General features: G+C 37.8%; 1 protein-coding gene across 29 annotated transcripts in view; it reads left to right on the top strand.

Moving 5' to 3' along the window:
* DGKI (diacylglycerol kinase iota) overlaps positions 1-25,198 on the top strand; it is a 496,276-nt gene that overhangs the window by 298,241 nt on the left and 172,837 nt on the right. For 17 of the 29 annotated variants that reach the window (XR_010159013.1, XR_010159015.1, XR_010159014.1 and 14 more), the window contains one exon: positions 6,139-6,201. The exons of the other annotated variants lie outside the window; for them this stretch is intronic. Coding sequence is in view for 13 of the 17 variants with exons in the window: in XM_063815623.1 (XP_063671693.1) it covers positions 6,139-6,201 (63 nt within the window). In the remaining 4 variants the exon portion in view is untranslated. The remainder of the gene's footprint in view (positions 1-6,138; positions 6,202-25,198) is intronic. 29 annotated transcript variants of the gene reach the window in all.

Genomic DNA, 25,198 nt, shown 5'->3' with positions numbered 1-25,198 from the left:
CTAGCAGAAAATCATTGAGAGGGATTCTAGGATGGTAAACCGTGTTCAGGTAAATGCGTTTTTGTTTGTTTTGTTTTAGGGAAGCACATAGTTAGCCTGCTCTTTACCCAGGTCGCTTGGAGAGTGTTGGTTTCTCCAGTCACGGGTGGTTGGCAGAGCTGGTCAGTGGCTTGCCTCTATCCACATTGCATCTCTTTCTGCCTGCCAGTGAATTGTTCCCTTCCTGATGTTCCCATTTTGGGGTCCTCCATACTCTGGGGCTTCAACTCAGTGTTGGCTTTCTGGGCAGCATCCTATTGTCCAGACATAGCCTGACCCACTCTTTCTACCCCTGAACACATGGTATCCCACCTGGAGTTTTCCTTTCTTAGGCATTTTAATAAACTGACTTGAGGTAAGATAATATTGGCTAGATATTTATAATTCATATTCATCTTATAGTGTGTCTCACTCCAACTAGTGATTAAGTGTCTGTGGGGTTGGAGAAGGGGACGGAAAATGAACAGAATTTTTGGCATCTTTTGAGTATTTCCTCTATATCACGCTATGTGCTTAAGGCCATTTCAGGGCTTAGCCTTTTGTCATTCTCTGTCACAGTGAGGGACTCTCAAAGGTGCTCCTCCCGTTTGTGGCCTGTAATGCATGGTTACCTATTTGCACTGAGTGGCTGGCTTCCTTGTGGTGCCTGTAAAGCAAGGGCGTGCTTTGCCATGCATTTATTGAGTCAATATAACGGTATGCAGAAGTCCTTACAATAGCCAGCAACACAGGTGCCCTCATTCACTACCAACACTTACTGCTGTCTCTCTGTGGTGGCACATGTTGGTTGAGGAACAGGATTAGACAGTGCTCTCAGAGTGTTCCAGCTTTTGGCATCTGGGTCTCAGTTTGAAGCTGGGGTAAAAAATCCTGTCTGTCCTCTCCTTCCTTCTCTCCCAGAATCTGGACTTCCCCCAGAATTTTTCCTAGATCATTTTCCAGAGGTGTTTTTTAGTTACATGTCTTTCTTTTTTACATTTTGCATTTAGTGAAACTCCTCGCTCATTCCTCCTGTCCTCCGTGCCTGCCGCCCTCCCTGCCTTTACCTTCTATCAGGTTAAATACACAATTGCTGAGGTTATATGTTAAAAAATGTGGCATGCCAGTAGTTGTATATGGTTCATCCAATTCTGCCTAGAAATGTGAGAGTTAAATGGACCAAGGGTTTGCTGGAAATCTATGAACTACTAAGTGAAAAACCATCTCTGAAAGTGTGCTATAGCCTATGTTGTTGGGTCGCTTGTAGATAGTTAAGAAGATATGCAGAATCTAAAAGTTTTTACTATATAGGCAGAGAACTTACAGTCTTAGGCCTGCTGCTCCTGTATTTAATAACCTTATCAGACATGAAATGGTTTTCAGGTATTTAGTTTTAAACAGCTTTTACCTTTGTGTTGAGAATTCGTATTTGCTCAGCAACCATATTGTTAAGAGTTCATTTGACTTTCTGCATCTATAGAAGCACATAAAAAGAATTTTTTTCTTTTTGTACTCAAGGCACACATGATATATGATGGCATTTTTTGTAGCACTTAGCTTTGCAGGTGTTCAAGAAGCAGCCTCAACTTAAAAATACTGTTACTGGCTGGGTACGGTGGCTCACACCTGTAATCCCAGCACTTTGGGAGGCCAAGATGGCCAGATCACTTGAGACCAGGAGTTCAAGACCAGCCTGGTCAACACGGCAAAACCCCTTCTCTGCTATAAATACAAAAATTAGACAGGTGTGGTGGCATGCGCCTGTAATCCCAGCTACTCAGGAGGCTGAGGCATAAGAATCTCTAGGACCACAAGACAGAGGTTGCATGGAGCCGAGATCACATCACTGCACTCTAGCCTGGGCAACAGAGCGAGACTCTGTCTGAAAAAAAAAACAAAACTCAAACAACAACAACAACAACAACAACACACCCCAAAACTGTTACTTACTTTCTACCAGAGGCAGTGATGCCTGCATCCAAGCCACCCCATGCCCTCTGAAAGACTTATGAGAAATGGGAATAATAGTATAATTTTCATTTTATTAATGAATATTTATAAGACTTAAAGATAACAAAAATCTTTATTAGTACTTGTGAAAAATTATCATTCAACACTATATTTTGAGAAAATCAATACAGATAGCACATTTTCAAAAGAAAGCAAAAAAACCTAGTCATCATGTAATGTTTGCTTACTAAACCTTAATTGCTCTCATTCTGATCTTATTTACCTTCTAACCTATGATTAAATATTTCTTTCAATTTTACCAGAAAACCTTGTTTTGAAATCTAAGGTCTTCCACTAGATTTCCAAGTGGAGTTTCAAGTTCAAGGTCAGCCTTTCCTTCAAGACTGTTCTATAAGTGTTCTTCCACCTTCTGAGTCCTTCAAGTCTTTGTCTGCTTTGACCATCAATTGTGTGAAGTGCACCATTTCAAACAATGAAGAAAGAGAAACTTGAAAGACATTTTCTTTATTTCCTGCCTTCCTTTCTTTGCCTGTCTTCTTTTTTCCTTTACTTGAGGAGAACTAGTCGAAAATATCTTTAGCATTTTTAGCTTAAAAACCTCTGTGTGTGTGTGTGTGTGTGTGTGTGTTCCCAGTAAGAAGTAGGTGGTTGTTTAATTCATCTTTAAAAATTAGGCTTCTTTCACACAGCATGTTAATTGGATATTCGAGACGTAAGTGCTGTGGCTCCCGTAACAACAGTTCCCTTTCCACTTAGATGCCAGTGCTGCTTGTGGTTCTGCCCTTTCTCTGGGAGACTGTATCTCTGATCTGTGTCTTCAGCCCAGAATTTTCTTCTAAAAATTGAAGACTCATACCCAAATATCTTAGTTGACATTTTTACCTTAATGTCTCATAGTAACCTCAAACTACATATTAGAAACTGGACTCATTAACTTTATTTCCTTGACTTTTCTACCCCACCATCCAGTGAGCCTATTCCATTCACAGCTGTACACATGAAACTACCGTCCACTCATTTGTCCTGTTCCTGGCCTCTGGGGTTCTCTCAGTCGCTTCTACTTCTATACACCTGTGTTAGTCCATTTTTGCATTGCTGTAAAGAAGTACCTGAGGCTGGATAATTTATTTATTTATATTTATTTGTTTATTTATTGAGACAGAGGCTCACTCTCTTGCCCAGGCTGGAGTGCCATGGTGCCCTCTCGGCTCACTGCAACCTCCGCCTCCCGGGTTCAAGTGATTCTCCTGCCTCAGCTTCACGAGTAGCTGGGACAACAGGTGTGCGCTACCATGCCCAGATGTATTTTTGGTAGAGACAGGGTTTCCCCATGTTGCTCAGGCTGGTCTCGAAGTCCTGGGCTCAAGTGATCTGCCCGCCTCAGCCTCCCATAGTGCTCGGATTACAGGCGTGAGTCACTGTGCCCAGCTAAGGCTGGGTAATTTATAAAGAAAAGAGTTTTATTTGGCTCACAGTTCTGTAGGCTGTACAAGCATGGGACCAGCATCTGCTTCGCTTCTGGTGAGGCTTCAGGAAGTTTACAGTCAGGGCAGAAGGTGAATGGGGAGCTGGCATATCACATGGTGGGAGAGAGAGCAAGAGAGAGCGGGGAGGCACCATACTCATTTAAACAACTGATTCTCACATGAACTCAGAGTGAGAACTCACTCACTACCTCAAGGAGGGCACCAAGTATTTATGAAGGATCTGCCCCCATGACCCAAACACCTCTGACCAGGCCCCACATACAACATCGGGGATTCCATTTCAACATGAGATTTGGATGGGACACACATCCAAACCATATCAGCATCCATCAGGGTAGCTACCACATTCTTTGAACTCTATCTTCTGTTTATTTCTCAAGTCTTTGACTCTCATCTCCTCTATCCTCTCTACCAGTAAAGCAGCCAGAGTTCAAAAGTCACGTGAGCTACCTCTCAGCAGCATTACTAAAATACACTTCTGACTATTTTCTGTTCCTGCCCTTGCTGCCTTCACATAATCTGTCTCTTCTGATATACCCGTTAGATTGATATAAGAGTCCCAAGCCTGTGTTCCTTAGCTTTGCAGACCTTTTTGATCACTCCCTTCTTCATTCTCTTTGCTCTTTGTTCCAGGGAAGATTGCTGTTCCTGGAACAGTAGCCTGTCTCCTACATCATCCTGGTTTTGCTCTCTGGTCCTCTTCTTGCAGTGCCCTCTGCATCTCTTTATCTTCTGCTAACTCCTCGCTCACAGCTTAGGACCCCATTGAAATGCTACTATTCCTAATAAGCCTTTTCTGTCTACTTCTAGCTGTTAGATGTACCTTTACGTGTTTCAGTGGTGCTCTTGGTTATTTCCATTACATCACTTACTAAAAATAGTGTAATCATTAATTTACTCCTCCCTTCTGTGCTCTGTGGGGAGGCCCTAGGATTTTCCTCTTAGGATACCCAGTGTCTGTCATAGCTCCTGAGACAGTCACATCTTGCATCAGCGACTCACACATGAATCCATTCTATAATGCTATCTCTGCTGTGTTTCTCAGAAATTGCTTTCTAAGATAACATAAATCTAAAATTTTGTGAATATAAAACTAATATCAAATGTGTTTTGGTCACATTGTCTTATAAGTGAAAGATACATATTTAATAATTTCAAGCTATGGTCCACATGGACAGAAGGAATTTCCATGAGAAATAGTTAACTAATAGGGCTTCATGATGCCACTAGATCTTCATTTATGCAAAAGGAAAAATTAATGTTTTCTAAAAAATATTTCTTGGCTTATAATCCCATTTGCTATTACTATACACAAACTAAAAAGCTAGGTCCCACTGTGTTCAGAAGCTCCTTATATATATGGGAGCATATGTCATTTATCATAGCATAAGAATCTACACCGAGTATGAACTACAGTAAATACCTTCCCCACAAAAAGTAATAAGCAGATTTATCTAGGTTCATATTCATATGCTAGTTACCTGATAGCCAATATGCTGGATTATGTTCTTTATTTGAAAGGTGCCATTGAAGGAGAATAGAAACAAAATTACCCAGGTGTTTTGGGAGATCTTCAATGAACTATTAATAAATAGATAATATTATCCTTAGTTCACTAGTAATTAAGGCTACATTATTAAAGATGATCGTTTCATCCAATGACCAGGTTTCTAGTCAGCAAACTTTGAATTGAGCAATCGAATTCCATCATCCTAGGCTGCTGAGAACTATTATTGTTTGGAAACGATAGTACTTGGAGGATAACACAGACAGAGAGAGGCTTGGGCTGGAGTTACCTCATGGGTGACTTTGTGTGAGAAGTTATGTATGCTGCAGAACAGAGAGATCCAGGGAACTAGGTCTAATGTAGTTATAATGAAACTCTTTAAATAAGAGAGTGGAGAGAATAATTATGTAAAGTCAACAAAACATTTTGGGTGTAGTTTCTTAAATTCTACATTTTGTCTTTTCTAGCAGCTGCTGTAGACTCCAATATAAAAGAAAGGAGAAAAGGGAGAAATCTGTGGTTTCATTTTTCTACCCAGAATGTGGGTGGAATGATAGCAATACAGTGATACAATTAGACTTTCTTGGTATTACCTTTGGAGTTTTTAAAAAGCCTTTGTTGTTTAACTGAAGGAAGTTGAAGTTTTGGTTGAGACACTCTTTTTAAGATGATTGTCTTTTGATGAGTGTTCCTATAAAGCCTGGGGAAACCTGATGGCTGTGTGATGAAAGGGTTAAATTGACCTTGAATCTTTTCAAAGATGAGTTTACCATGCCAGCCTGCCACTCAATATGTAAGTGTGTGCCTTCTCTCCTTGGGTGTCCTGATGGGCCTGAGCAAGGGAGGCCATGGTCATCCTCCTACACCCCCCCGCCGTCCTGCATCGACCCCAGCCTGGCCCCGCTCCGGTCTGTGACTTGCCTAGAACCAGCGCCTTCCGTGTGTCCTGTTGGCTTCGTTGCTATCACCGGCTTTTTTTGGATTATTTCCGTGGCTGGCTTGGTTTTCCTTTTCCTTTCCTTCGCTGTTTGGTGATGCGCTCATTTAATTTCTGTTTAAATTTTGTGTGTCTCTCTTTCTCTCCCCTGGCTTGTTCCTTGTCTGTCCACGCTGTCGCTGACTCTGTCTTCGCTGCTCATTCCCTGCTGCCTCTAGTATTCATCAGGTGCAAACTGCGGACCTGCGGCGAGTGTCTGCTCCCCCCGGCTCCTTCACCATGTGAGTACAGTGCCATTCTGTTTCTACATTTTCTCCCCAGCCTCGTCTCCTCAGGGTTGGACTACCTGTGTCCCTTGCCTTCACAGGTCTGTTCGTCAGATAAGGAAGCCACCTCACCAGAATTGCTTTCTGTTGCCCTCTTTGATTTGAAATGGAGCTGTGAAGTTTTTTATGTTCTATGTGCTTCCATCCTCTAAGTTAACAGTTCAATTTTTGGATGAGATACTTTAGGGCCCATGGTTGCCTGGGGTTGTATAGAATTCCATACTAAGCATTGGTTTTTATGGGAAGTGTATAATACCATTAGACTATGTCATTACTTACGGCTCAGAGATAAGCTCGAGGAAGTGCCTGCAGCCCTCAATTTCTGGATGAAACCTTAAGATTATGTGTGGAGTTTTGAGTGTGTGTGTGTGTGTGTATTTCTGTTTTGGAAGATCCATAGTTACAGTAAAAGTTCAATGACCCCAAACTGTCACTGAGTTAGCAAAATGCATTTTTATGTATATTTAGGAGTTTTTGCTTAATGTAGTCCAGGGTATTATTTTTTTCTAGTGAGAACAAAAAAATATGTTTTTTAGCATTTCAGCTCAGAATTATTTTGTGCTGTGTACTCTGCTTTGTCCTTTGTTTTCTCCATATCACATATGCTTGTCTAGCATTTATTATGTTTCAGGGACTGTTACAGATACTTTACATATTAATTAATTTACTCTCCCAACAACCTTTGGCCATATGTGGTATAATTATCTCCCTTCTATGCATGAGGAATCTGATAGACAGAGAGGTTAAGTAACTTGCCCAAGGTCACACAGTTAATAAATCATAGAGTGGGATTCAGACTCAGGCAGTCTGGCTTCAAAGTTCATGTTTTTAACAATTCATAGTCTGCTGCCTTTCGTCTGTCAGGATCCTGTGTATTTCTCAAGGCCCACTTGAATGATTACCTTTCCAAAGAATTCTTCTTTGATTCTTGCTGTCAGAGTTAATTACACCCTCACTGGAGTTTATCATTCATGTATCTGTTGCAGTTCTCAAGGTTTAATTTGGTGTTAATTACATTAACTCTGTGTCTGTGTATTTTACACAGTAGACTTAGGCTATTTGAGATGATTGGCAATATCTTTTTTTTTTTTTTTTTTTTGAGACGGAGTCTCGCTCTGTCACCCAGGGTGGAGTGCAGTGGCGCGATCTCGGCTCACTGCAAGCTCCGCCTCCCGGGTTCACGCCATTCTCCTGCCTCAGCCTCCCGAGTAGCTGGGACTACAGGCGCCCGCTACCACGCCCGGCTAATTTTTTGTATTTTTAGTAGAGACGGGGTTTCACCGTGTTAGCCAGGATGGTCTCGATCTCCTGACCTCGTGATCCGCCCGCCTCGGCCTCCCAAAGTGCTGGGATTACAGGCGTGAGCCACCGCGCCCGGCCGGCAATATCTTAATATGAATCTTGTGTTCCCAGCCGTGTTCACAGATTTTAATATGAAGTATTCTGAAGCCAAACAATGATTGATTGGTTTTCTTGGTGGAATGAGTGAGTAAAAGAATACATGTCTAAATAGAATTGCACAATATCTAACATCTAGTGATATGTATGACAAAGCAATTCCTAAAGTTCAGTTATATAATCTACTTTCAACTCTCATCTTATGGATACTAATTTACTTATTCATTAAAATATGTATTTATTCAAAAACCTTTATTTTGCACTTGCTCTGTGCCAGACAGTATTTTATGCTGTGTGTCTAGGGGTAAGCATGACAGAGCACTACCTTCCTGGAGCTTACACTTGAGCAGTCAAAGAATCAATAGGAAAATGACATTCAATTGCCAAACTGAATGTTGTGGCTGGAGTAAAATTCTATATTCTATATAGGCCAGTTCAATAAATTTGAGTTTAAGGAGTGGCTGCATGTGATCATTATTTTTAGTGGCTCCGTTGATTGTGATCAAAGAATTGAGAATGTTAACAGCAGAAACGCATATGATAGTCATCTTGTTTCTATTATGGGTTAAGTTGGTTGTATTTACACGTTAGTTGTGTATCTTAAATTGGACTGTTTATCTCTTATTCCACGAGTGTGCATGCTACATACAGTAAAGTAAATTGTCCATACTTGTTTCTGTAGGGTGCAGCAGGCACTAAGTTGTGGTTACCTTAAAACTTGAATGTTAATTTGAAAATATTTTATATCTACATATGATATATATTGAATATTACATGCCATAGATTTTCTACCTATAGATAAAACATTTATATAATAAACACTAAATCAGGATATTATTTTAAAAATCAGTTAATAAAACTATATGGAATACAGCAAGGAATGTGGAGAAAAGTTTAAGCACAACATGTGCATTTTGTCTTTTCATGTTATGGCAGGGAGGATAGCCTTGATTTACTCACACACTAGTGTTTGCTAATTTAAGCCATGTTGAAAAAACCATGGTAACATTGCTTTGGTCCTGTAGAAGTTAGGAGCCCCAGTATCGTTAAGTGAGATCTTATATATTTTTGGCGGGGAGGGGAAGGGGGTTGCTATCTAATCAGCCATTCTCTGCTCAGAACAACTCTTTTTTACAGATGGTTTTTTCTTTGGGTGAACCCTCTCTTTGTGCTGCTCTTGAAGCAATTGTTGCTTCCTTCAAGAAGCTTGAAGTGATCTTTTTTTTTCTCTCTAGCTTTCAGAAGACTTTTTCTCCAGGGATGGAGTACATGGTGGTAACAATGCAATGTATGAATTATTAGGAATTGCAACATACTACTAATGTCTGTGTATATGCAAAATTTCCAGTTTATTCAAAGAAAAATCATGAAATTTTATGTTTTGACCATATATGACAACATATGAATTGATGAATTTTAATCAATGGTATTTACTGGTCTCATCCAATAGGACAAAACAAAGCAAATAGAATATTTCTCCATAAATCTTGTAAAGTGCAACTTAATGAATTAATAAATTCTTTATAATTGATTGGCTTCATAATGAAGTAAAGTCCTCATTGGAAGACACATGTACACACTACATTTCATAAATCATGACTAGTCATGCTAAATGCTGTAATTGCCAACTCCTATTCAGCTAATGCCAAAAAAGTATGAAACTGCAAAATGTGTCTTTCTAGAACTCTCTTAGCCTTTAGTAGCTACCTCTCATTAGGTTCTGTTTCCCTCCTGCTCTTCCCCCATCAAAATGAAATAATGTGTTCCATTTACACCTAATTTATTCATTGCTTTCATCTTTCAACAAACATTATTGAGTGTTTACTTCAGTTACTCAGTGCTCTGTGGGATATTGGAGAAGCAGAGATGAGAACACTAAGGTTTCTGCCCTGGAGAAATGAACACACTAGAAACAGACCCAGTTGTGTTGCCTATGACAGAATTACGAAGCCATGTGACAAGCATCCAAGTAGAGGTTCTGGTTGTTCTTCCATATGAACGACTTTGTATTGAATGTTTATTATATTTGCTTTTATTTTTAATATTTAAAGTTAACATACTGTAAAATGGACTTTTCTGGTGTACAGTTCCATGAAGTTTAAGACATATAGAGATTCATATAACCACCACCATAGTCAGGATATAGATCAGTCAGTCACCCCAAAAGAACTGCCTCATGATGTATCCCATTGTAGTCAAACCCTCCCATCTCCCAACCTCTATCAACCACTAATCATTATAGTTTTGTGTTTTCAGGAATGCTATATAAATGGAAGTATACAGTGTGTAGTCCATTGTAGATGGCTTCTTTGACTGAACACTACACCTTTAAGATTTATCCAAGTTGTTGCATGTATCAATTATTTGTTCCTTTTTATTGCCCAGCTGTATTTCATTGTATGTATGTTTTTGCTTGTTTACCCACTCCCCCATTGAAGGATATCTGGGTTATTCTTCCAGTTTGGGGCAATAATGAGTAGAGTTCCTATAAACATTGATGAACAGGTTTTATGTAAACATAAGCTTTATGTCTCTAGATTAAACATGTAGGAATGGGATTGCTGGGTCATATGGTAAGTGTATGTTCACTTTCGTAAGAAACTGACAAACTGTTTTCCAGAATGGTCGCACCATTTTGCATTTCTACCAGCAATATATGATCATTCCAGTTGCTCCACACCCCTATCAGCACTTGGTACTGTTAGCATTTGGGAAGCATATGTCCAAGTCTTTTGATCATTTTTTAATTGGGCTGTTTGTTTTCTTCCTGTGAGCTTTGAGAGTTCATCATGTATTCTGCACCCAAGGCCTTTGTGTGCTTTGCAGACATTCTCTCCCAGTATATATCCTGTCTTTTCATTCTCTTGGTGATATCTTTTGTAGAGTGAAACCTTTTGACAGAATCCAGATGATCATTTTTTTTTTCTTTATAGAGTTGTGGGTTTGGTATTACGTTAAAGTACTCTTTGTCTAATTCCAGGTGAATATTTTCTCCTTTGCTTTCTCCCAAAAGTTTTATAGGTTTTCTATTTTGCATTTAGTTGTGTGATCTATTTTGAGTTTTTTTCTATAAGATGTGCCATTTAGCTTGAGGTTAATGTTTTCGCATATGGATGTCCAATGCGTTTGGCACCATTTATGAAAAAATTATCTTTTCCTATTGAATTGCCTTTACAACTCTACCAAAAATCAATTGGATATACAAAAAGTCATCCCTTAGTATCCATAGGGGATTTTTTCCAGAGTCCCTTTTCTTAGATTCTAGATGCTCAAGTCCCTCATATAAAACGGGTATTTGCATATAACCTATGTACATACTTTCATGTATTTTAAATCATCTCTGGATTGCTTATAACATCCAATACAGTACAAATGCTATGTAAATAGTTGTTAAATGTATTGTTTGGGGAATTGTGATGAGATAAATAGTCTGTACATGTTTGGTATAGACAAAACCATTCTATTTTTCTGAATATTTTCAATCTGTGGTTGGTTGAATCTGCAGATGTAGAACCCACAGAAATGGAGAACTGATTATACACACACACGCACATGCACACATGTATACGCACACACAGAGACACAGATCCAGTGTAGACTCTATTCTGTGCCATTGACCTATGGCTTATGCCTTTGCCGGTGACATATTCTTTCTATTATTGTACCTTTATAGTAACTCTTAAAATCTGGTTGCATTATTCCTCCAAATTTATTCTTCATTGTCAATACTGTCGTGGCTATTTGAGTTCCTTTGTCTTCCCATACACATTTTTAGAATCAGCCTGCCTATGTCTCCAAAAATTCTACTAGAAATTGGATGACTGGAATTATATTGAGTCTATAGATCAACTTGGGGAATGTTGATATCTTTACTGTTTTGAGACTCTCAGTTCATAAATTCTCTGTGTCTCTTCATTTATTTTATTTGTCCATCATTGCTTGGTAATTTTTTGCATAAAGATTTTATACCTATTTTGTTAGATTTGTGCCTAAGTAGTTCATGTTTTTGGAGCCATTGTAAATGTTTGTTTTTTTTTTTTTTGGTGTGTTTTAAAAGTGTTTGTTTCCAATTGCTCATTGTTAGTATATAGAAATACTATGGATTTTTTTTTTCTTTTGATACAGGGTCTCACTTTGTCACCCAGGCTGGAGTGCAGTGGTGCGATTTCAGCTCACTGCAACCTCTGCCTCCTGGGTTCAAGTGATCTTCCCACCTCAGCCTCCTGAGTAGCTGGGGACTACAGGCACATGGTACCATGCCTAGCTAACTTTTGAAGTAGTGTGGATTTTTATATGTTGACCTTGTATCCGATTGGCCTTACTAAATTCATTTTTTAGTTCTAGGAGTTTGGTAACATCCTCAGGATTTTCTACATAGTCCAGCATGTCTGTGAATAAGGATAGTTTTATTCCTTTCTCTCTAATCCTTATGCCTTTTCTTTCTTTTGCATTGTTCTGGCTAGGATTTAGAGTACAATGTTGAGTAAGAGTGATGAGAATTTCCCTCCTTGCTTTCCTTCTGATATTAGGGAGAAATCATTCTGTCTTTCACCATTAGATTGATTATTAGTTGTAGAATTTTTGTTGAAGTGTTTTGTCAGCATATCTGGAAAAGATTAGGGTATTATTTGTTCTTTATATGTTTGTTAGAATTTACCAATGAAACTCTCAGAGCCACAAGATTTTTTCCTCTTTCTTAAGCTATAAATTCAATCTCTTTAGGAGTTGTAGGACTACTCAGGTTATCTATTTCACTGTGAATGAGTTTTAGTTGTCTTATAGTTGCTCGAAGTATTTGAGGAATTGGTCTATTTCATCTAAAATGTTGACTAATGTATGTAGAGTTGTTGTATTTCCTTCTCTCTTTCATGTCTGTGAGGTCTGCAGTACAAGTCCTCTTTTATTCCTGGTATTAGTAACCTGTATCTTTTTCTTCTTTGTCAATCTTGGTAGAGATCTATCCATTTTAATGGCTTTTTTGAAGAATTGGCTTTTGTTTTACTAACTTTCTTGGTTGTTTTTCAATTTGCAATTTTATTGATTCCTGCCCTTTATTATTTCCTTCCTTCTGCTTGATTTGGGTTTATTTTGCTCTTTTTTTCCCATCTTTTTCTAAAGTGGAATCTTTTATTTATTTGCTTCAGTATGCAATTGACTCAAGTTCAGGCCACAAGTTTTGACTAATCTTCTAAGGGTTGTGGTTACAATGTTAGTTTTATTACCAAAGTCTTTGCATTGCTATTCTTATCTGTCTCGCTTATGCATGACTAAGTTGCCAGTATGGGATCTGCGTGGAGTTCTACCCTGTAGTTCAGTTCCCAAAGTCTATGGTCTGGTGTTTAGGGCTAGATTCATGTATTTACAACCTAGAGATAAACACCCGAGAGTTCATGAACATCATTATGGAGTTGTTTTCTGAGTTCCTTCCTTTCTGCTGTCGTCCCTGGTACTTTCTGGTCTCTTGGGGCTTCCTTTGTTTGGTCCTTGTGCCAGAAAGCTAAGGGTTTAGTTACCTCACTCTGCTGCATACTGCCTGTAACTGTGTTCATGTCCAGGGCCAGCCAATGATAACAGAAAGAAAAAGAAGCAATGATAGTTTCTGCCACTCTCTTGGCATCACAGCTCTTGTGATTAGAGAGGAAGCCCCTCTTCCCTCCTAATTTTAGGTGCCAGAAGGCTTTGTCATTGCGGCTGCCAGAAGTAGTGAAAAGGCCTGAGTAGTGTAGTGGGAGAAAATGGAGGGGGGAAAAAAGAAAGGGAGATCCTCTTCCATTTCTTTCAGCATTCAGAGTCCCTTCTTTTCTTAGAGCTGGAGCACAAGCATTTTGCTAGAGCTCTTTCTCTCTGCTCCTGGTGTCCCCTTTTGGGCTTTATGCTGCCTGGAGTCCAGGCTGGGGCTTATTGGAGAGAGAGGGATTGGGGAGTTTACCACCAATTTGATAGTATCTTAAAATCTGATGTTCTTCAGCAATCTACTGCTATCGTTTACTTTTCAAAGTTCTCAAATAGCTGCTTTATGAAACCTGTCCACATTGTATAGCCGCATTCAGTGGGGAAGAAATAATGCTGTGTGCTGACCCACCTTCACCAGGATAAGATCTCCCCTGTTTTTTGAAGCAGAGAACTATCGGACTGCATTTCTTCTTGCCCACTGCAGCGACTCAGCGAGTGTCATAGCTAAATTCAGCAAAACAACTCTGCAGAGACACCAGTGTATTTTGAATTACAACTAACATATGTTAAGTGTAATATACCATCTTGCACAGCAGTTGCAATTTAAACATAAACAGGATATATCCCACTGCTAAATTGTGTGAGTCTGCTTATTACCCTGGGAAAAGCAAAGTTAGAAACCGATCCATGAAGAAAGTATGAATTGTCATATTTGACCACTGAATATGACTCAGCATTCCAAAATTCCTTGTGATAAATGAAGACTTCTTGGTAAGGATGAAAGTAAATTGATTTTTGTTCCAGGATGAAAGGGAGTTTTATTAAAAGCAAGGGAAATATTTTTGATATATTAAAATTTTTTATGGTTCTGTTTTAGGTTGAGTTTAAGAATTTTATTTTTATAAAACTACCAAGACAGAGCAAAGAACCTTTGATCTTCACAATTGAAGAAAACATAAATTAGCCATAGATGGCTAAATGTTTGCATGCCTCTGGCCAGAGAAGTAAACTAGAAGATCTTTTGAAAAGCTTTCTAAAATTCTGTAATTCTATTCTACAACTAGTCACATCAAAACTTTTGTTCTAACATTTACTTGAGTTTGTATAATTATATTATGAAAGGTCTCTTTATTCTGTTTACTTAGTTGTGGTCCTATAATTAGAAAATAAGACTTGATTTGTGTTATTCAGAACCCTCTTTCCTTTCCTTTCCTCTCTTTATAAACTCTGCCACACCTTAACTCTTTAAGGAAGTAACAAAAATGATACCAAAGTGGAAATTTACATGCATGCCTTTGTAAACTATAAGGCTTACCTCTAAAGCAGCTGAGATGATCCATCAGATATGGTTTGCCTCAATGAATTAAGCTGCTGGTGGCTAATACACAACCTTCCTGAGAGTCTGAGAATGAATCGCACTCATGAGCCAGTGGAGCCTCCAGAAATGTGCTTCATGTCTGGGGCAGAAATCTGTCCAGATTCTGATTCATGGATTATAATTTTTGAATCATACCTCCTGGACCCAAAAACCAATTTCGAGGGTACCAGAACAGCCTAAGTACTTCAACTTGTGTGATTAGGTTTGTTGGTCATGCTTTTGTTATTATTATTATTGTATTCCTAGGTGATTATCTCTGAATTGTAGGATTATCGATAATTTTTTTTTATTTCTGTATTTTCTGATGGATTTCCATGAATGGGGAGTACTTCTAAAAAGGGGAAAAAAAGCAGAACATTTCATATTTTTGGAAGAACAGGAGAGAATTGCTACATTCGTAGAATTTAAAGGCATGCTATTTGCTGAATCTTAAGGTCGGATAGTGAAGTGTAAGAGTTAGCTTCAGGCTACCTGGAAAGCAAAGCTATTTGCTCTCTAAACTTCTGAGCAAAGGAAGATGCTAAACTTTGCCCATCGTCTCTTCTTCCTTCCTCTCTCTCCCTTGGCTCCTGAATTTCTTGGGTAATCTTACTAGTAATTTCACTTCAGACTGTGCACAGTTTCTTGACTTTCAGTCATACCATCATGTCATCCCTTCTTTCCTCTTGTTATGCCACTCTTCCCTGCTAGTTCCATAAAACAGACATCTGCAATGGACAATTCCAAAGAAAAGAGATAATGGTTACTTGGACTTCAGCTCATGCCAGTTTCCACACTTTCTCTCTCAGTTTCCATGAGAGCCCAGGCTGCAACTCGGTTAATGTTTTTTGTTTTTTAATTTTTTTGAATTTTTTAAATGAATTTCTCCCATGAGTTCCCTCACTCTGCCTGGGCTTCCATTCCACTCTGAGAGGTCTAGTGACACAAAGAAAAGGGGCAGTGGAAGCAGTCCATGGGTCTGTAGCCAGAGCGTCTTCCTCCTTATTCTGCAACCCCTCTTTCCTTATGGTAACATCCTTCTGATTTGAGTATCTGGGGGAACCCTGCATTTGTCTGTGTATCATCAGCCATGTATTAACCTTTTGCATTTCAGTTTTTCAGATATTTAAAAACTGCAGTTGGTCCTTCAAATTCCTATCAGCTTTGAAGTTCTGTTATGGTAGAATTCAAAGCATGATCTTAGAATCATAAGAAAATCTGCCCCCCAAAAATCTGTAACATGAAGTGGATGAGACTTGCTATGGGACAAGACAGCGTTGTCCTTGGTTCTGAGTACTGGGCAGGGGGGCCGGGCCCTGTTCTTCATTGGTAAGCATAGTGCATGTCTCAACTTCCTGTTAGCAAGAACCAAAGTGGATTTTTACATTTAGTCAGAGACATAATATGTACCTAAGCACCTTGCTCTGTGATCAAATTTAACACCCTACTAACTTCTAAGGTCACAGTTGCTACTAGTCTCATTCCCTAGATGAGAAGACAGAGAACAAGAAATGGTAGGAAACTTGCCTATGATTGCATGCTATACATTGATAAAGTTGACATCGTAGCATTTAAGGCATTGATCTCTGCTGTCAATATCACTTCTGGTCATTTTCTTGTGTGTGCATATATGTATGTATATTTATCTCTATTATTTATATATTTTAATCCAATCATATTATATAAACTTTTAAAAGAAACTTGATTATGAAGAATAACAATTCAATTCTGAGTGTTGCAAATGTGTGAATCTTTGGTGTCATAGGTTTATAGTTCAAGTGTTGTTATAATAAAATTTCAGAATGACAAATTTCAGGTAAAAATAGCACCACTAAGTAATTTGAAGTCTTTTAGAATCGTAAGGAGTGGCATTTGAACTGAGAAACAGGCTTATCAGGAAACGTCATGCTGACATCCACAGTGGAGGAATCGTTCCTGTGTTCTTATATTAGTAACAGTCAACCCAGAGCTTGGCAATCAGTCCACTTACGTAAAGGCGCAATACACTTAGGGCCCCTTCCACATTTAACATTCTATCTTATTGCTTTCAAATTTATTTTTAGAGATGAATTATTTATGTCCTCATAGGTGTAGAAATAGTCTTACCACTCAGCACTTTTCATACAGTAAAAGGTTACTTCAAAAGTGCAGCGGATATTTACTGCAGGTTTTGTTGCCTTGAGTGTGCAGGGAATAAGGGAGCTCTTGCAGAAGTCAGACTTGGGGATAAAGGAGAAAGTTTGCAGGAAGGTTTGGGGGTAGTACATGTGCCAGGTATGTTTGGCAGGGAAAAGGAGGGGGAAACATTTATGAAATTTTTTAAAAATAAAAATAAATTTCACAAATAGAAATCTGACTTTAGAGATACAATTAGTCCAACAAATACAACACTTGTTTTTTAGATTTTTCTATGTTTTTAATAGATAAGTGAAAATTAGGGTCTGAATAGCCAGGGCAGGGATATCAAATTGGCAGAGATTCCCAAGCCAGATTGAAATTTTTGAAAATTAAAAATTAGATTTCTCTCATTCTTCCATTATATATCTTTTTATAAACACTAGTTGTAGGATTAGAACAAAAGGAGTTAGTTCTTTTTGTGCATCTTTTTAGTAGATATCTGTATGAGTTTGCTAGGACTGCCATAACAAAGTACCACAGAGTGGGTGGCTAAAACAACAGAAATTTATTTCGTTACAGTTCTGGAGGCTGAAAGTCTGAATGAAGGTGTCAGCAGGGTTGGTTTCTTCTGAAGCCTGTCTCCTTGTCTTGTAGATGCTGTCTTCTCATGTCTTCATATGGTCTTCCCTCTTTGTCTGTGTCCAAATTCCCTCTTTATATAAAAGACACTAGTCATGTTGGATTAGGCTCCACTCCAACAACTTCATTTAAACTTAATTACTTCTGTAAAGACCCTGTTTCCAAATACAGTCACATTGTGAAGAGCTATGGGTTAGAACTTCAACTTACCAATTTGGGGGACAGATAACTTAGTACATAACAGCATCATACTGGATAAATTTGATTGAATTTTAGTTATATTTCTGTGTCACCCTCTGAAGACTAAACTTTGTATGTATTATTTATATAAATATTTTAGTTGTTTAAATATTTTTTTATTAAAGGGTATAAAGAGAGCTGAAGAACATTACCCTATTATTCATAACAGATTTTCCATATTAATTATATAGATACAATAAGGTGATTGACATCTCTGGACCCAAATGCACTTTCTGTGAAATAAAGTGGTTGAACAATATGTACTTTAAATTTTTGTTCAAATCTGAATTCCTAAAGCATGATTATAATAAAAAAAATCTACAGAAATACATGCAGACTATAAACGGGAAGGAAAAGGAATACTTTTGTTAGTCTTTGTGAGTAAAATATTTATTTAAAAACGGACTCCCCACCCAGAAAACAAAGCAAAACAAAAAACCTAAATATTTTTGGACCGACCGTTATAACTACAATGTTATTAATGGATTTACTGCATTCAGGAAGGAAAAAGAGACATTTCAACTTTTACTCCAGTACTAGAATAAGAACTGACATTATCTTCTGACATGTCAACAAAGAAACCTAGATGTTTGTTTTGAGCGTTCCAAATAATCTAAATAATCCAATTATTTTGGATTACTTTGCTGAAGTGGTAATGAAGTGTGAGGTGCGTTTCATTTGTAGGAGGGCTTCAATTTAATTATACCAATTCCACTGAGTTTTGCTGGTCTCTCATAACACCCTGAAACACTTCCATGAAATGAAAAGAGTACATTTTAAAAGGCATAAAAAGAAAGTACTCGTTGATGCTACATTTAATTAATCCCTAGAACACATCACATTTAGTGTTAGAAAATGAAATTCTATACATGATTCACCGAGTTCCAAAGTTATAGCTCAGGTATTTGACTGAAATAGAAATACTTTTCATCTTGGGCCATTATAAAAATTAAGAAAAAAGATAAATAAAATAAAATGAAAGTACCATTGGAAGAATCACAATGGAATGAAAAGGCCAAAGCCTTTTAGTCTTATAATATATTATAAAGACCTATAGTTGTCTTTATTTTGAAAAAGTAATCACTTAGACCTTACTGCTCTTAAGAAAGGTGGCTATGTCCTCTAATTGGGACGTGATTATGTCATTTGGCTTGATGTTGTTTTGTTGTCCAGGAAAAGTAAAACAAGTATGTTTTCTTGAGTAAAGGTTCTTGTCTTATAAATACATTGGTTTGCTGCCTTTAATAGAGACTTGATTTACTTTAATGTGGTAAGTGAAAGGAGAGAAAGAAATGGAACAAGCAAAGGCACTCCAAATTATTTTCACATTCTATTATGATATTATCAATAAAACCATTATTTTCTTTCTTTTTCATTGTTTTCTTTTTAGTATTTGTAGCATCAAAATATCCAACTAGTTATTTTGTGTTCGTTTCTCCTTCATCCAAGTAATTTATTTTATATATTTACTTTCATTGTTATTTTTTTCTGAGACAGGGTCTCACTCCGTGGCTAGGCTGAAGTGTAGTGGCACTATTATAGTTGACTGCAATCTTGAACTCCTGGGTTCAAGTGATCCTCCCGCCTCAGCCTCCTGAGTAGCTGGGACAACAGGTGCATGCCACCGTGCTTATTTATTTATTTAAAAAAAAGTTCTTAGAGATGATCTCACTATGTTTTCAGGCTAGTCTCAAACTCCTGAGTTCAAGTGATCCTCCCAAAATGCTGAAATTACAGGTGCCACTGCACCTGGCCCCAACTGACCCATTTGTCCACCCATTAAAGTATATTCTAGGGAACTCTTTTTCTCAACCTTGCTATCAAATTTTGTAAAAGTTATTTTTGTTGATGAATAATTGTTATATTGATATAATTACTGTGTGATTCTTGTAAGTTCTGTTCTAGAAATGTCTTTATTCTGTCATTTTTACAAAGACAAGAAGAATGTTTCCAAAAAATAAGAGCAGTTTATAAAATCCCTCAGTCATTGGATCAGGAATTAGAGAAGGGAAATGAAAGGTTTCCTCCCAGTTGGCTAAATGGGCTGAATTGGGAAAGAGGGAGGGTCAGGTTTAGAGGACTCTCAATTATTCCTTCTTGGATTTCCGACAAGAAACCTTGGGCTGGTGGGAACACATCTGAGCTACTAATAGGAGCTGAAGTTCCCACCAGCTGTAGACTGATGAACAGAAATATGGGGCCGTCTATATCTCTTTCCAGAGGCAAATGTAGCTCCCCACTGAGGATTGAGGACCTTGACAAGCAATTGTCAACCTGTCCAGGTAAAATATTAATTACCTACTAATGAAGAAAAACAAACAATTCTGCAATAATTTTTTCTCTGATACTCAGATTTTAGGAGAGTATATACATTGTTTCATAAAATGTTTTATGTGAAGGGCTAAAACCATTTAAGAAAATGCCTTTTATGTAATGCCGCTTATTGTCAGGTCAATGCTTACTTTTTATTTCCATTATAAAAACAAAACATGCTCTTCCCTTGACTGAGCCTGTTTCCTAGAAATGCAGACCTACTACCACACAATCTGTAGAGTAGCTTTTCAGTAGTAATGCATCCTGTAGCTCATACATTCCATTCTTTCTATACATAATTGGGTTACGTGATTTCCCCATTTTAAGATAGCAATATCTGTTTTCACTTCATCATTGCTTCATGAATTTTGGCTACTGTTTTTTTGGATATATTTATTTAGAACACATTCTGAATCTTTGATTTTTTTTTCTGTTGGTTTGTAGATGAAATGTGTTCAATATTTAAAGATTATGTGTAGTCTATTTTGGTTAAAATGCTGTTTTAAAGTTACACATAGACACTCAAATATCACCAATTAATTCGTTAAAGTGCTTAGAGTTACTAGAAGGTTAGCAACTATACCAGTAGTTAGAAGCCTAGTTTCAGTGTTCTTCATGGTTGGTATGAAAGACCACAAGTGTTTTCTTCTGTGAAATGACATTTTTAAAATATACAAATCATAACACTTCATCCACACCCTTTTTTTTTTTTAGCAACGAAAGTGAATTTATCGGTTGCAAATAAGAACAGGAAAATACAACGGTTTGTGATTGCAAATCCCGGGGAAGATTTTTAGCATTTTAAATAACAATTAAGTTTAAGAGATCCCTCTGATATATAGAAACTGAAAGCTGAAGCAGAAAATGTCTGTCTTCCTGAACACATGAGATCTAAATTCATTTTGATGGCTTAGGAGTAACATTGTCCTCTTATGTCTCATTGGTTCAAGCCCAACTGCTCCTTGCTCCACTAAGTATAGTGATGAATGGTCCTCCCTCCAATTGACAGTAAAAGAATTCTCCATGCTGTGAGAATTCCATTTAGTACCATTGATTGCAGGCTATGGTATTAAAAGTAATGCATGTTAGTGTTTTGTGATAGAATCTTTAATCATTTTTAATAACAAGGAAACCTTCATTACATGGATTTACTTCTTAAAGTGGAAATGATTTTGGCCTGATGTGATGGAAGACAGGGCTTGAGTTTTTACTTGTTCCCATTCCAACTGTTCTTAATTTTTCTTCATCTCAACAGTTGGAATTTGCAGAATTCTTCTATGAGAATGCATGTTACCTCTATGTCTAATTTCCATTTGTTTCTATTTCCTGTGGTACTTACTTCTCCTTTGCCTTTTATTAGGTTATTTGTCCAACTTTTATACTCCTTAAGCATGAAAGAATGTACAAAGAGTGTATGTGGGAACTTAAAGTCTAAAACTCCTACCTTAAAAGACTTTTTTAAAGGTTGTCATCTCTAGTTGGCAGTTCACCAATATCAGGGCAGAAGACGGCATCTTCATAAGACTTAAATTTGCAATAATATCTAGTAATGAGTAGAAATTCTTCTCTTTTGTATTAAGCAGGGGCAAGTCAAAGGCTCAACTCGGTACCTGAAGGTGGCACAGCAATAATGTAATGCATATTCAGTGATTTTATTTCTTGTTTGTTGCTTTTAGTTATGGGAGTAGGTTTTTCCTTTGAACCAAATTCTTTTGAGTGGTCCCATTCAGGCCAATGATTCTGGCCTAATCACACATGATTAGGTGTGATGAAGAATGTAGTCAGATGTCAGGAAAAAGATTTTTTTCTCATTGCAAATTTAGGAAGTCCATATGGGGATCAGTAATTTAACACATATTGAAAACCTCATATTAAACATATGTAGTGGGAGATTTAAAGATAACTATAGTTGGGCATCCTGTCCTTGAAGAGCTCATGATTTAATGGGGAGAGCAAAATCATCATATCATGATTACATTTATGTTTTAAACAGTGTGCAGTGTGATGAAATTTTTGGATGCAGGGGGCCCAATTAGCCTAGGTGCAAGATGGTATTAGCTTGGTCTAAAGGGGTTTTAGTGGAAGGGGCAAAGAAGCATATGTATTTGAAAGATTTAGAGGAGGATAAATTGCAGCAGAGAGAAAGAAGGAGCTTCTGGTAATTTAGTTGGCAAACCAGAAGAGTGTTTTGAACTGAATTCCAAAAGTAAAGAGCTTCAGGCAGCAGGGAGTTAACCACAGTGTGGAAGGCTACTGAAAAGTGAAGTCAGGTGAATTTAATATGCATGGATAAAGGAAAAAGAGAAAGTAACAATATTGTATAGTCTTATGGAGAGGGAACTTTGAGGTTCTGGGGCAATGAGTTGTTCAGTGGCTTAAAAAATAAATCTGTGACTCTGGTAATAAAAAGGTATAACATGGCCGGGTGCAGTGGCTCACACCTGTAATCCCAGCACTTTGGGAGGCTAAGGTGGGTGGATCACCCGAGGAGGTCAGGAGTTTGAGACCAGCCTTATGAACATGGTGAAACCCCATCTCTACTTAAAATACAAAATTAACTGGGCGTATTGGCACACTCCTGTAATCCAAGCTACTCAGGAGGCTGAGGCAGGACAATTGCTTGAACTCAGGAGGCAGAGGTTGCAGTGAGCCGAGATCGTGCCATTGCACTCCAGCCTGGGTGGGCGACAAGAGCAAAAAGTCATAACACATGTATGTAGGGATGGATCCATGTAAAATTCCAGAATTGGATCAACGAGCCAGTAACAGTGATGGCATTCACTGCCACAAAAGGAAACAGGTGGCCAGAAGAATTTGAAATATCATTCAAGGTTGTTAGTATGTCTGTTTTCCTTTAAAACAAAAATGATGAAACTGCTATACTTGTTAACCTGCTCTGCAATGCCACTGAGGGAAGCCACTGCTTGCTTGTTCTGTACCTTTGCTTCCCTTTAAATACCATGAACACGACACTGAACAGAAAACACACTCTAGAATAACCATGTGGTAAATTAGTTATGGAAGTAAGTTTTTCCTTTGAACAAAATTCTTTTGAGTGGTCCCTATTCTGGCCAATGATTCTGGCCTAATCACACATGAAAAATCTATGCTCAAAAGCATAGATTTTTTTTTTCATTTTAAAAAGTTTTGTAAGTCTTTGGAGTACAAGTGTAATTTTGTTACATGCATAGATTACATAGTGGTGAATCAGGCCTTTTAGGGGATCTATCACCAAAATAGCATATGTTGTACCCATTAAGTAATTTCTCATCATTCACGCTCCCCTAAGCACAGAAATTTATTACAAATTTCCATGGATGCTTTAAAATTGTAGTTACAATGTGACTTTGAAGATCTCCAGAAAATTTAAAAAATAATTTCTGTTTCAGCCAATGTCATAAAAATTTATTGACATTTGATGCTTATAGTCTGTTTGCAATATGTTAGCCATCAAGGCAGCAAATATTTCTTTGATATGCATCTAGCTTTGGTGGTTAATGTTTGCACTCTTTTGACATTAGTCCATGTGACTGATTATTTTTGTAACTTAAAAGCCAATTCCCTAAAAACGGTGGTAGATGGGCTAATAAACAGAGACTGCGGAGAGGAAAACTTAGACTGCAGGGAGAATTTGCAAATGATTAAGGTAGCCTGAACAAAGACTAAGCCACTTCCATTAGTATCTTACTGCTTGGTGAGGATCAAGCAGAGACTTACAATAGCCATTTGAAGATGCAGTCATAGGGGCGTATAGAATTAGATGGAATAGCAAATACTGAATTAGATGAGATTGAAGATTGCTTTTGACTCTATAATGCTTCCATGATGATCTTATAAGAAGGACTGGAAGAATAGCTGCCTCAAATAATTTGTAAGCTGTAACATATCCTATTACCTCCTCACAAATGGATGTCTTAGAGACTGAGAACTTACTCAACTTCCATCAAAAAAGAATTAATAACCTCTGAAGGTACTTTCTCCAGGAAAACATGCTGGGCAGTGGGAGTGCATGACTGATTGCTGCTAACGTGATTTTGGTTTATGCTTGGTTTAAGAATCAGAAACTTCTGTACAATTTATTTCAGATTTCTGAGGCATTGCTTCCTACTCCAGGCAGAGGACAACTGAATTATTAAGATTGTGTCTGAACTTGGCAGGTGTCAGAAATTCATTTTAAATCTCTGTTCAGAAGCCTTGATTCAATTTGGTTTTATTGTTCAATGTAAAGGAGTCTTCTTAGATACATTTTTGGAAAGGTTATTGTCAGTGGCACTTCAAAAATGTACCAGGATGTGTTTTACCATTTTAGCAGCAAGTTGCCAAAGGAAGCCACTGAGTCTAATAATATTTAAATAAGGCTCAGCGTCAAGGATGTGGAGAAAAGACGACCCTCTTAGACTGCTGTTTGGAATGTAAGTTAGTACAACCACTATGGAGACCAGTTTAGAGGTTCTTCAAAAAACCAAAACTAGAACTACCATATGTTCCAGCAATCCCACTGCTGGGATATATACCCAAAATAAAGGAAATCAGTATATTGAAGTCAGTATATTGAAGAGATATCTGCACACTCATGTTTGTTGCAGCACTGTTTGCAATCACTAAGATTTGGAAGCGACCTAAGTGTCCATCAACAGATGAATGGATAAAGAAAATGTGGTACAGATGCACAATGGAATACTATTTGGTAATAAAAAGAATGAAATCCTGTCATTTGCAACAGCATAGATAGAACTGGAGATTATTATGTTAAGTGAAATCAGCTAGGCACAAAAAGACAAGCATTGCATGTTACCTATTTGTGGGATCTAAAAATCAAAACAATTAAACTCATGGACATTGAGTATAGAGGGGTGGTTGCCAGAGGCTGGGAAGAGTTGGGGGATATGGGGATGCTTCGTGGGTAGAAGAAAAAATAGAAACAATGAATAAGGTCTACTATTTGATAGCACAACAGGGTGGCTATAGTCAATAACTTAATCGTACATTTTGAAATAACTAAAAAGTGTAATTGGATTGTTTATAACACAAAGGATAAATGCTTGAGGGGATGGATAACTCATTTTCCACAATATGATTATTATGCATTGCATGGCTGTATCAAAACACCTCATCTACCTCATAAATATATACACCTACTATGTACCCAGAAAAATTTAAAATAAAAAATAAGGCCCATGGGAGGTTGAGGCAGGAGAATGGCGTGAACCCGGG

The sequence above is a fragment of the Pan troglodytes genome, chromosome 6, assembly GCF_028858775.2.
Source record: "Pan troglodytes isolate AG18354 chromosome 6, NHGRI_mPanTro3-v2.0_pri, whole genome shotgun sequence".
Taxonomy (NCBI): Eukaryota; Metazoa; Chordata; class Mammalia; order Primates; family Hominidae; genus Pan; species Pan troglodytes.
The sequence above is the reverse complement of the archived record's forward strand: the minus strand, read 5'-3'. Positions and strand labels throughout refer to the sequence as shown.